This window comes from Cryptomeria japonica, chromosome 7 (assembly GCF_030272615.1).
Source record: "Cryptomeria japonica chromosome 7, Sugi_1.0, whole genome shotgun sequence".
Taxonomy (NCBI): Eukaryota; Viridiplantae; Streptophyta; class Pinopsida; order Cupressales; family Cupressaceae; genus Cryptomeria; species Cryptomeria japonica.
Window position 1 is genome coordinate 267,725,115 of NC_081411.1, and position 14,016 is coordinate 267,739,130.

The 14,016-nt window shown below is 37.2% G+C and overlaps 1 protein-coding gene across 1 annotated transcript in view; it reads right to left on the reverse strand.

Moving 5' to 3' along the window:
- Positions 1 to 14,016, reverse strand: part of LOC131033963 (DNA polymerase alpha catalytic subunit) — a 67,760-nt gene that overhangs the window by 25,768 nt on the left and 27,976 nt on the right. Inside the window, exon 5 of the mRNA XM_057965288.2 lies at positions 12,161 to 12,235. Coding sequence (XP_057821271.2) covers positions 12,161 to 12,235 — 75 coding nt within the window. The remainder of the gene's footprint in view (positions 1 to 12,160; positions 12,236 to 14,016) is intronic.

Below are 14,016 nucleotides of genomic sequence, written 5' to 3' on the forward strand. Positions count from 1 at the left end.
GAATAATCCTTAATTGAACCTTCAATCATGACTACACCAAAAGAATTGTCATCACCATGCATCCTGTTGAGACATGGACCAGCTAGGACTCGAACCAAGGACCGTCCATACGCTGTTGGAGTGCTCTACAACTGAGCTATTGGCCCCTCTTGGACCAATCCATCGTCGGTCCGGGTGTGGCTTATTTCCAACACCAACATCCCCCCCTTAAGCCACACCTCTTGTGTGCTTGGGGCTCCTAGCCTGAACCTGGCTATGATACCATGTTGAGACATGGACCAGCTAGGACTCGAACCTAGGACCTTCCATACGCTGTTGGAGTGCTCTACCACTGAGCTACTAGCCCCTCTTGGACCAATCCATCGTCGGTCCAGGTCTGGCTTATTTCCAACACCAACACATCCCTCATCCATTTCCTATTTGAAGACAATGTTTGTCATCATATTTAGGAAAGCTTCTTACGACCAAAATGAAAGCTTAGACCTAGCCCAAGAGGTATGTGTCAAGTGGCAGGAGTAATGTGTTTCATAACACAAATCCAAGTTCCATTCCCATGGCAAGCATTTTGTAGTGGCCATAGGGACACCTTGAGGTAGGGATTGAACTTCAAGCAATGCAAGGACCTAAGCCGACCACTATGTTTTGCAATTGGGACACCCCAAGGCACAATTAAATGGAGCCACATTAAAGACCTATTGTGACGTATTCACACATCGCCCCATTCTAAATGGGGACCCCTACTTTTTGCTTTCTAGGGTTTGTTTTCTTGGCTTAGTCTTTTAGGTTCTTGGCTATTAGTCTTTGCATTGAAGGGTCGCCAGAGGGCTCATTAGGATAGGATGGTCTGCTTGAGTTGAAATGGGTCAATAGGTGGTCCAGGTTAGGGTCTCTGTTGAAAGTTTCCTCTTGGTTAGACCTGGGTCTTGCTTCTAGGGTTGAGTATTGTTTGAGTTTGAGGAAGTCATTGTATCATTTTAGGAGTATTGCCCTTTAAGACCTAGGTCATTTAGTCAAGGAGACGAATAGAGGTATGTGAGTAAGTGTTGTCCCTTTGAAGGTTTGAGATTGGTCCAATTGATAAAAGATGAAGTTCTTGTACTCTAGGCATTGATTGGTATAAAATTGACCTATTTATCCTTAGAAAATGCCTAACGACCAAGCCTAGACTTGAAAGCTTGTGAGTTGAATGGGGAATTTGAGCTAGATTGTCAAATTCGCTCCTGACCCTTCCAAAGGGACGGGAGTGAAATCTTCCTTAGCTCCCTTTTGACTCCTATTCTTAACAAAACCTTCACTTTAAGGCATGGATTGGGAGGAAATTGGCTTGAATTCACCTTTTGGATGCCTTTGAACAAACTTAGACCTGGTAATTTGGAGAAAAGGTCATGAATTTGAGCATTATTGCAAAATTCGCTCTTGACCCTTCCAAAGGGTCCAAAGCGAATTTTCTTAAAACATCTCCTGGTCCCAACTTGGACTATAACCCTTGCTTCCAGGCCTTGACTGAATGAGGAATGACATATCTATGCCTTGTGAGCAAGTTGGAACGAGATGGGATCAAAATATTGAGCCTAAAACATCAATTTTGCTCATGACCCTTCCAAAGGGTCCAAAGCGAAATCCTTAGAAAGGCCTAATTTGTCATCAAATGCATTGAGTGAACATCACTTTGAAGTTAAATGGACTTGATTGAGATGAAGGAAGGACCCAAAAGATAGGTCCAAGGCAAGTTGAGTGTGAATGAAGTCTAAAATGTAAATTTCGCTCCTGACCCTTTGAAAGGGTCTAGGGCGAAATTTCTCTTGAGGTCATGTACCTTCCAGAGGTACCTAAGCGAAATTGTTAAGATGTGCTTTTGATCCAACATTTTGAACTAAGTGCCTCCTTAAGGTGATTTGTTAGCATGTCCTAACGTGAGAGCAATGTGAATGAGGGTGAAGTTTGAATGTTTGAGTAATATTTAAGGCTAATTCCTGAAATTCACTCCTGACCCTTCCAAAGGGTCCAAAGCGAATTTCCTTGGATCTCCCTTCTTGGTCCTAATTTGCATCATAAACCTTGTCCCTATGGCATGATTGAGAAAGAATTGATGTGTACAACAAAATGAAGTGATGAAAATATGAGGGATTTGGGCATAAATGACAAATTTCGCTCCTGACCCTTCCATAGGGTCCAAAGCGAATTTCTTCTAAGCTCCTGACCCTTCCAAAGGGTCTAAAGCGAAATCCTCCAAAGGACCTAATTCCTCACTAGGGACATTGAATGGTGGTCATGCATGACAATGAAAGATTCAAAAGTTCAAGTCTAAGACAAAGTTATGAAAAAGGAAGTGTGAATTGAGCCCAAGAGAGCAAATTCGCTCCTGACCCTTCCAAAGGGTCAGGAGCGAATTTCTTCAAGAAGCCTTGTACCTTGCTCAAACCTTTGAACTAATCCATTCCTAAGCATTTTTTAGGGCAACAGACTTGTTTTTGATGAGGTAAGGGTAAGAGATGTAGTTCTATGAAGGAAGAATTGAGCAGAATAGCTATTTTGCTCCTGCCCCTTCCAAAGGGTCTAGAGCGAAATCCTTAGAGGAACTCTCTATTTCACCTAATGCACCCAAAAGATCTTGTTTTGAGCTAAATTGAGGGCGAATTCACTTGATGATGATAGAGGGAGGTTTGAAAAGAAGATGAATGGCATCAAAAGACAAATTTCGCTCCTGACCCTTCCAAAGGGTCCAAAGCGAAATTTCTTAAACCTCTATTTGCTCCTTGTTTGGGGTCGAAATCTTGATGCCTAAGCCATGTTTGATAGAAGAATGATGTATACTTGCCTTGAGAAGTGATTTGAAGCAAAGGAAATGGTGAAATTGAGATTAAATGCCAATTTCGCTCCTGACCCTTCCAAAGGGTCCAGAGTGAAAATCTCATTATGGGTCCTGTCCCTAGAGAGGGTCCAGAGCGAAATTAATCCTAATGCCTTCTTGTTGATGATTTAAGGTAAGAAATGCTATGTTAGAATGTACATCATATGTGCTTGAAAAGATTTGTTTTGCAGATCAATAAAATCAAGTTGGAGGAAGATCAGGCCAAGACAAGGGCAACCTCTTCAAATTTCATCATCATCAAGGACACTTCAAATGCGTGAGAGAGGACTCAAAGTGCTTCCAAGTTGAAGGACTTCAAGTGTTCAAGGAGTTCCAAGCAATGGAGTTAACCATCCTCAAAGACCTCATTCTACCACATGGAGAAATCACTAGATGACAAAGAAGAGAGATCTTATAAACACATCAAAGCGAGGTGAGCTACCAAAGGAGGAGTGACTTGACCATGACTTCCTATCATCATAATGCAAAATCAAGAAGGAGGCTTCATCAAACACAAGAGAGTCAAGGAAGGGTACATCGTTCCTCAAGTACATCCAAGACAAAGGAGGATCAACCAAAGGTCATCACAAAGCAAGTACCAAACAAGGTGGTATCCCAATCACTATTCCTCCACACAGAAAGGTCCACATCAGCATGTCCAGATTCAGTGAATCATGCTTCTGCACAGAGGCACAAACTCCGATGTACCTACCCTTGTTTCCTATTGGTTCTTGTGCATTGAATGTAATTTTCTCACTGGTTAAGAGAGTTTGTTCTAACAAACCCTAATTAGGGTTTTCATCTTGAAATCCTAGCCATTCATTCTAAATCAATCAAAGCCATTGAAATGTAAAGAGCTCTCTATATAAAGCTCTGGCTCCTCATTTGTAAGGGTTAATAGTAAGCTAATAGAGTGTAAGAACCTCAAAAGGCCCTCAACTCTGACAACTGAAGTTTAGTTGAACCTGTTGCGTTTTAAGTTTGTTCTTTGCAAATTTTTGAACAGCAAGTATAACTTTGACTATTACAAGCTCAAAAAGCAACTATGGGGAATTGCTAGAAATCAATTATAATTCGATAGTAAATTGATCAAACCCTTATTACATTTATTCAACCTTTATTTATCCTTAATACATAAACAACAATACTAGAGAGGAAACTGATAAATACCAAGAAATTCTGGAAACCCTTATTTCCTTCTTGCTGGTCATACACAGTCCATTATGACAGCATGCTGTAATTTATTCCAAACTGGCCCGACAGCTTGCATGATAGCTTAATGGAAGATTCCAGGCTTGGTGCACCTTCTGCTTATTCTAATATATTTTTGCAACCCTCCAGCATGCAGATCGCAGCCTCCTTCAGGTGATTGGCGCAACTCCCAAGCAGCCATACAGCCACCAAATAATATCCCCTTTGTGTATCTCTGTTTTCCCTCTTGCTGCTGCAACAAAACACTGAAGATTGACGGTGCCTCTCTCATTAATTAGCACAAACTTGGTCCCTGAATGAAACCAACTGAATAAGCAAGATCAACTGATATTTCACAGCCTTTGATGCTGTTGTACAAGAATCCCACGTTTTCCTGCACTGATACCTCCGATCACTGCAGAAGAATCTTCTGCTAAAACCCTTGGCCAAAAACTCCTCTCAAAGCCCTAATCCAAAACATCAAAAAGTAGCCTAATGAAAAGAAGACCTAAAATCTTCTTTAATCTTCTCCACTTAGAGTTTGGCACGATTCCCAAGAAAGGTGTGATTTGGCCTTTAATGAAGTTTTAACTTTTATTATTTATTTTTTGACTATTGAAGTGTCAAAAATAAATCACTTTCCATTTAATATAAAAACTAGCCCCATCTGACGAGAAATAGACCCTCACTTGAGTTATAACTTAAAGTGACTTTTAAAACATCAAAACATTAAAGTTTGTCATTTAATATTTAATTAATATCTCTCTAAGTATTCATCAGAATTGTCTGTCGTCTGAACTGGAGACTACCAAACCATACTCTGCCCCTGCCCAACCCACTGGCTATAAATAGCAGGACTGTTAAAAATAGTAAGTATCTCAAACGGAGTCCTAGAGACCTCAAACGAAAACCAGTCCTGGAGTGCTCGCTCTGAAGATGACGAATCACTTAGGAGGACCCTCTAACCAACCTCATCAGCCTACGAGGGTCAGTGATAGGCTAATCTACTCAGCTGACAGATGTCGACTAGAAGGGGACATCACATAGAGGTTAGAATAGCTCATAGTCAAGAGTTAGTAGCTAGAATAGTGGAATAGCAATTAGAGTAGAGTAGGAAGAGAAGGCAAGAAATTGTTGCCTTGATTGTAAATGAACTCCGTTTTCATTGAAGTTAGGGTGAAGTGTGTTGTTTCTTTGCAATATGCATGGTTTCTTGTTGAATCTTCAGTTTAGATGGTAAATGATTAGATTGAATGGAGAAGAATTGTTGAATGCACTCGCTTGGAATCCGCCTAGTCCAAACCACTAGCCTCTTACTAATTGTAAGGGCACCCTGTGTGGTCAACTGGCATTGAATGAGCTTAATTTCGAATTGTTATGCATCTATTGTTCATGCATTAACTTAGTCGTTGTGAATTGTTCAGTTTGACGGTGAGACCTAGCCCAATAGGACTCCAACTAGTCATTCATCCATCTTCTTGCATTCTAGGCTTTAGAGTAGACTTTCTGAGCCTTTCATCTTTTGCTATTTCTTTATTGTCCCGGTGAGTAGATAGGACTCGAGTTCCAACAAATCAAACGTTCAGGCATACAAACATAAGTCCCCTTGTGATTCCAGCATAATCACATCACACCAACAGAGCTTATCCATACATAGAAACCCTACATATAAGATCCTTGGAGTCTTCTCGAATGATCCTTAAGCAAATCTTCAACATCCGAGAAACTTTGTTCAAGAGAGGATAAGATACCTTGGTATTTTATTTTGTGTTCGCATGTGCATAAAAACACATCAACAAGACCCAATCTCATCCTTGTGTTCTCTACAACCTCTACCCAAAATGTTTAACTTAATAACGAACCTATGTTCCATTTCTAATCTAGAAACCAAACCTTGTAGTGCCCATGGGTTCAAATGTTAAAAGGATTGGTATGTAAAGTTTATTGTTGATGATAGTCGCAAAAATTTTGTTATGTTTGGTTGTGGCAAATACAACCAACGAGATAGCAGATACCAAAGTTGCACTCAACAATGGTATCAAAATTTCCGTACAAAATGTTAGGTACAAACAATCCTAACATTCTAGTTCAATTTTGTGGAAAAGGTGCATTGTTTATGATGCAAAACAAGATAAAATGATTGCTTGTACAATCTGATTTAAATTATTTTGTATACTTCATGGGCAGAACCATGGTTCAACTATAAATCTAAGGAGGTCAAGAAGGAAGCTAATGTTATTGCACCATTAATAGATGTACCTTCTAATTCCTAGAGTGTTCCTATGTGTCAACTTTTGGGTGGTTCTTGTCCACCTACGTATCAGCAACACAAAATTGAAGATGGCTCCATTCTAGTTGAGATTCAACCCACACAAAGCTTGTCTCTAGTTGAAGGTGAGCTCACTAAAGACTTCACCAAATTAAATGTGTCAACTCACCAGATAAGCAAAGCAATTGATAACTCCGATTTAGTCATTAAGGGTGTGTATTAGCATATTATTAGAATATAATATAATATTGAAAAATGTAACTAACTCCCATTACATTTGTTAGTTGTAATCAATTGAAACTGCCATCCTTACAACATTTGTAACTATTGTCAATTATTAGATGTTTTTCAATAAGGTTGCCATGGCTCCCTATGATAGAGATGCCAATTCATCTCAATCTTGTTTCTTCAATTTTAACCAGTAATGTCTATTGTTTTCCGAGTATACTTGAACAAGACCATTGTTGTGATACAAATCTGACTTTAGGGGGGTTGTTTGACTTATCAATGTTGTTTGTTGCAATGCAACAAATAAACATCTTGACTTCCCCTAATAGACAATATGCTCTAAAAGAAATGAGAAAGAATAACAATACTTGAATGGAATTTTGATATTTTTCAAAATGACCCTTACTTATTTTCAGAAAAAAAATGCCAAAAATCTTCAATCATGATCCATGTTAGAATCAAACACATCACCTAGTTCTTCATCTAAAACACATGTTGGAAAATGTACACTTGTCTTAACAACATCAATGAACACTTTTATTCCCCCAATACAAACAATGGCTTCCCTCCATAGCATCAACAAACTATCACTTTGAGCTTAAGTGTGCAGAAAAAGTATATGGTCATATTCAATCTTGGACTTTGTAACTATTCTCACTCTAAAACCCTAGTTCAAAGAGCTTTATAACCAAGATAGTCAAATGAAGTAGAGTGCTCCACTAATTATGATGTGGTCCAAGATTGGACTACAAGGAAAAGCACACATCAATCAAATTCCCTTCTAATGAACCTCCAATCTATTCAACACAAATTAAAAAATAACCCTTGACATATGATATAGATATCCTAATTACATTCTCTTAATATGCACCTCATATTGCTTCTGATTAACCCAATGTCTTGGTTACTATCTTTGCCTAAACACTAAACAAGCCTTCATACTAAGCATCATTGAGTAACTCTTACTCCTAAAACCTTGTTTTAGTACAATATTTGAACAATGATGCAAAGACATGAGACCATTCTAATTTCTAAGTAGAATATTTTGAAAAGGCATTTTGACATAAGCTTCTAATAGAAAGGACCGAAAAAGAGAAATCGTCAATTATCAAAGGAAAAGCTAAATAATACAAAGAAAAATTGTAATGTCCCCTCCTCCTTAGCACGTTGACATTCACGTGGTTGGCCTATAATTGACCCTCATAGGCCAAGGAGTTGTGTAGGGGGTCGACGTGGCGGTGATTGGTGGCTTCACATCTCATTATTATTTGATATTTTGGTGATATAAGGGGATAACATGTATCATGAGATGTGTGCACTTTATTAATAATAAAATAATATTTTAAAAGTGCATTAAAAATAACATGTATAATCAAATAATATAAAGTGTACCTACCCTTATCTTCTGGAAGGTGGCTATGATGAGTTATGAAAAGAATAAATAGAAGAGGGGGAATACATGTTGAATCATCAATTGTTTGGTTATCTCTTGTATCGAGTTGTGGAGCCATAGGTTGTCCATAGAATAGATCCTAGGGAACGATACCTCCCTTCGATCAGCATAACTGAGGAGGTGAAAGACCCTTTGAAGGGTTGCTTGGTGAGTGAAGAGCACTCAGCTTTCCATATTGGGCTTAAGGAGAATTCACAACAGTTTGGGAGATTTGCTTCAGACCTTCACTAGCCACGATTTTGTCTTTGGGGCATGTTTGTTGCGAGTCTTCATAGTTGAGATCAACGATTTGTCTAGAGAGAAGGGTGATGCTACATTGGTGATTTTGGAAGGTGAAACCCATCGAATTGCTGGCCTACATCGGATTGGCACAGACTTCATGTTACCCTCGGTTTTGTTCATTGCTCATTGTTGATGCATCGATTCTCACCTTGGAGGACAGCGACTTCATCTAGGAGGCAAGGCGATTCTTTTTGGAGGTGTTTGAAGGAGTTTAGACCAGAATTTGGCAACCATCTCAGGTCTGAAACAACTCCTATCAGACTGGTAAGGATCCACAATTTTACATAACTCATTATTGGGGCTTCAAACTTCCTCTTGGTGAACGGCGCTACACCCTAGGGCCTAAGGCGATCAGTTTGAGACAGCAATTGAAGGCCATCAGCAGACATATCATTTATTATCAGACTTTCACCATTGCAGCAGGGACGGCACTAGGCATGATTCAATATTGCATGTTGGAGGCTCCATGAACTAGGGTATTGTTGCTTCTTCATCACTTCACTTGAGCGAAATTATACATCTCATTTCATTGTAATTTCAGTTGTTTTGCATAAGTCATATGAATGGTATTTGTCCTCAAAAGTCTGAGAATTAGTAATAATTATCAGACCATGTGTCTTTGAGTTTTGTAATGGTTCATTGAGCTATTATATGAAATCTGAAGATTGTATGTCAACTATTTGACAAAATGACAGTCCATAGTATTTCATTAAGTTTAGTGTTCAATGTCCCTTATAACAAACTGAACTAAGAACAGCAAGCTAAGCACTTGTAAGACAAGCGTTTGACGAAATTCTAAAGGGGGCTAAGACTGAAAATTTATATCAGAATCGAGAGGGACATTACAAAAACATCCAACAAGAAGGTAAGAAGTATGAGTCAGATGCTTTAGTTCCTAAACCTAAAATAAGATGAGAAGAAAACAAACAATATTTTGAGGTTCAATTTAAGAATACAGAAACACATGAAATCTAAATCTTTGATGAATCTCTCCGTATTAAAAATACATTGGCAATGCATGGTGTCAAGAATGGAGTGATAAAACAACTTTAAAAGAGAAGTGATAATCAAAACCTATAGACATGAAGATGAAAGTTAATGATCTAAACATTTTGTGAAGCTTCATTAAGAGAATTGGTGTATGTTAATTGATAGCCAGCCACAAATCCTATAGTCAATATGCCTTGGCCAAAAACAAAAACATACCACTAGATCTCTACAAGCACCTCTGACCAACTAGCAAATAATTTTAAACTACCTAGATTGAAGATCCTGAAAACTAAATTTGAAAGCTAATCTTTTTTTTAATCAAAGACTTTTATCTTATTTTTTTAATGCCGGCACGTCTATATGAATTGATATTTTATAAAGACAAGATAGATTTTGTTTGCAAGTAAACAAGCTCATCTCACACTAAAGTAACACATTAGAGGCCTATGGACTCTATATATTCAACTATCAAAGACACTTTTCCTAATAAGCTCTACATTTTCTCTACATCAAACAATAAACAATAAATAATTACAGATATGTGATGCAAACGAGTTGAAAGCTAAATAAATCTGACCAACTTAAGAAGTTTTACTTGATAGAGAGAGGACCCATGATGATAGATTAGATACATTTTCTTGATAGCCTCCAAGACATATTATATGATGCATATATTTAGTGAACTTGTGCCTAATTAAAAAACGTCTCATTTATATTCATTTAAAATTTGAATGCGTGAGTAGATTTGGTTTGTGTCTGATTTCCTTCCATTAAACCATTTGATTCTTACTAATAAAAGAAATGTGTTTATACATAATTGTTTTAATAAGAATGACTTATGAAAAGCATGGCTGCAACTGAGAAATGTTTAGCAGCTCCCTATGCTCATTGAGTAAAAAAGGAAAAAATAAAAGCCAACAACAATGATCTTCAAGTCCACACCTACAAGATTGACACCAAAGCGGCAAAGAAACTAACTCTTCAAAGATGAAAGATGCTTGCCAGTTAAAAATTATGACCATTCACCAACCACTAAATGGGAAAAGAGGAAAAGTGATTCAAACCAACACTAGAAATTACTTTCTTTGCCATAGTTAAAGATTTTTCTTTTGAAGAAAGCTGGGTGTAATGTCCCCAAATTGGAGTAGACATGTTTTCACCCAAAATTAACAACCGTAACAATATAATTCATTTTACCAATAGCATTCTAAAATTAACTCATTTAAAAGTTATTGAATTTGAGAGTTAATGAACAATTAAAATGATAAATAAGTTTGCTACTAGAACCTAAACCCTAGCTTATTCCCCATAACTAACCATAGTAGAGTTTGGGAAGGAAAATTATGAAAGAGTGCCCAAGAGCGTGGAGTATCCAACTAGGACAACTCACCTCTTGGCCCACAAATGGCAGGAACATCCAACTAAGACAATTCCATCCACTTAGGATGACCTACTTAATTCAAGGGAACCAATCTACTGCCTCTCCCTAAGATATTTTCCTTTCACTCCATGTATGAAATCTTGTGGGGACTAGGCATAGATAAATTTATTAATTAAAGGAACATAATAGATTCGACAAAGCTTATTAATATCTTGGTCAAACATATATTAAAGAGTATAGATGTATGATAGCATTTTTCCACATTGCATACCAAATACTTGTTAACTCACAAGTCTGCTGCTAGCCTGAATGTCAATATCTCATATCCAATCTGATCTGATCCTCTGATATATATATTTCAGCAAATATAAATAATGCAGTCATTTCTTATGTCATAATTCCACAAATAGCTTACTAGTTTCAGCTTGATGGTAATAAATCAGAATTTCTGTTCTTAATTACTTATATCAGATCGAGTGGGTTTCCCTATAATGCCTCATCATGAGCCACTATGAATGGGGGTGTTGATTCTAAGGAGGGACACCTTCTTACCAAGGGTCAGTCCCTTGATTAATCATCCTTAACAACTGAATGCTTATCGCTGCCACTTTTGTAATATATTTGCTGTTTTTGGTAGAAGATAATAATGATCGCTGCACCAGTGTTATGTAATTGCATCCTATCACATCTACCTCATATACACTCTTAATATTTGCGGTTAACATATTATTTATATGCCTTTTGTTTTAGAAATGGTAGTGAGGTCGGCTAGCATAGGGTTTACATTTTATTTTATTATATATTTAATAATACAAATAAGGAGTCAGCCCATAACTAGTGATCAAAGTTATCTTACACATCAGCCAGCATTAAGCAAGGAATAGAATGAAGTCTAGGCACTGCCATGTAAGGGTGACTCGTTCATCTTATGATCACATATTGAATCAATTTAGTGACCTTTGGCCTTAAAGAGTTACCTCATATTTGCAACTGGGTGATTCAAAGATGACATGAAGTGCCTACAACTCATAGCCCATAAGACACTAGACCAAACATCATAGTTAAAAGGTTGTATCAAAGAGAATAGAATAATGCATTCATAATGCTTCAGTCCATCTCACTTTCATGAACTCAATATTTGTTTTGTAAATACTAAAAATACAATTCCATAAGTTAACACATAATTTCATTTGATTAGTAAACAGAAAATCTAGAATTAAGGAAGGAAAGTAATCAAGCCCTGATATACATAAGGCAACATAAGGAAAGTAATCTAGCTTTTAAAATCATGCTTGTTGAGACATTACACAGCTTCTTTAGCATTTCATGATATGGTCTTGAAGACAAAAACAACCCCGAAATTATCTTATTCAGAATACTCTACGTAGCCCAAAATTGTAAAATCAGTTATAAAACTACTGAAGAGCACATCAGATAGAGCATAAAATAATTAACTTATATGAAAAAAGATACAAGGATTCCAAAAAAATACCTAGAGAGTTAAAACAATCTTACCTTAAAAGGATAGCTCAATTTCAAAACATAGCGCTCTCCAGTCAATACATCAGGTCGCTCAAACGCATAATTACGCTGCATTTTAGTTTCTTGGTTAGATATTATGGCATTCACATAAAGAACTGACAACAGTACATGCAATTTTAACATAAGCACCCAAAGAATGTGTTATTAACTTATTTGCGACTGAAGTGTCTAATGGGAATTTGCATTCTCAAAGACATCTCCATGAACAATTGAAAGCCATGTAAACAAAAAAAATGCTTGAAGTGAAACTCTAAATTAGCATACAAGAAGATGATAGATATTGCTTGGATAATTAATATTTAACATACAGTTCTTGTGTTGCACAAATCAATCATTGCTATGTAAAAAAACCAAAATGGCATGTAATCTTTGGCATATAAATCCTATAGTTTTTATCTTAAGACTATTAAAAACCATGCATGGCATTGCCTGTCATGAGCCTGTTTTGAGGGGCCTAGTCGACCTCATAGCAGTGTTTTACAACACCCAATATCGGTTTTGCTCATTTAATTTTTGCCTTGTTTAAATAGATAAATGAATGGAAAATTATTATAAATGAAGTTATAATATATATTTCCTACATCGTTTTATTTAATGCCTTTTTGTACTGACCTGTAGTCGGCTCCTTCTTACTACGACACACATACCTTTATAAGGCATGCCTTATGGGGGAAGCGATATGCTTGGATAATGGATTGAATCGCCTATGTGCCTGAGTGGTAGTTGAGACATTCATCTTAAAGCTCGAGCAAAGGTGGGATGCAAACGTCGTTGCAAATCTTATTACCAAGCGTTACACATTGTTCTATTTATTAATTTAATCATTGTTACTTGCAAAGGAGATACGCAAGGAAATCACATTGAGCAAAGACATAGAAGGGCACAAGTGCCTGTTGGAGGCATTGGGGTCGCACCGCCATTCAAGAACAAAGTTCGTAGTTGATGCATGAATGGGATTGAAGATAGACAAAACATCAAGGATGCAGGAAAGATCATTTTCATAATCTAGCAAGGCATAAGGGAAGTCAAGAACTGCATGGTAACGAGGAAGGGATCCATTCACATCAAGAAGCAAATAAAGCAATCGAGTCTACTGGGGATGGCCTACCACCTTCGCCTTTGTCTTCAATAGGGCTCAAACCACAACAATCAAGACACCAAAAATCAGTATGACTTCCGAGCATGTTTTGTGCTTAAGCATTTGTAAATCAGAAATGTTTTGATCGGATACTTTTCCTATAAACTTTTTGTGATAAATATTAATAACTGCCTATTTGCATTTTTTAGTATTTTCAACTGTCTACTGTTGTTCTCAAGTGCAAACTGGAAGTTAGGGTTCTTGCTCTTATTTCTTTTACTATGGAATTGCAATTTTGGCACTAGGTATCTTTCGTTCCCAAGCTCTCCAATAGTGATATGTTTATTTGTGGGACCCCACAAGCCCTAACCATCAAAAACAATGTGTTTCTTTACACTTCAAGACCAATCCTACAAACTAAGACCAAACTAATTGGAAGTTGTACACAATCTACTCCCTTGGAATAGTTTTATCTTAGAGAAAAAGATTTCCTTCTTAGCCTCAACGTACATCAGACCTATTTAGTATCATGTCAATGATAAAAATTGGACAAGATTACGTTCATGCTTGATAATATCAAATTGAACAAGAAAGATTGACGACCTTTCAAGTGTTGGCATCCCAATACAAAGAGGCTCCAATCTCACTAAACATCTCTAAATTTAAACCCAAAAAGGTTGGATGTTCAAATGGCATATAAAAAGTAAGGTAGTGTTGACGTGTATTTTGTACACTGCCTAACACAGAATAA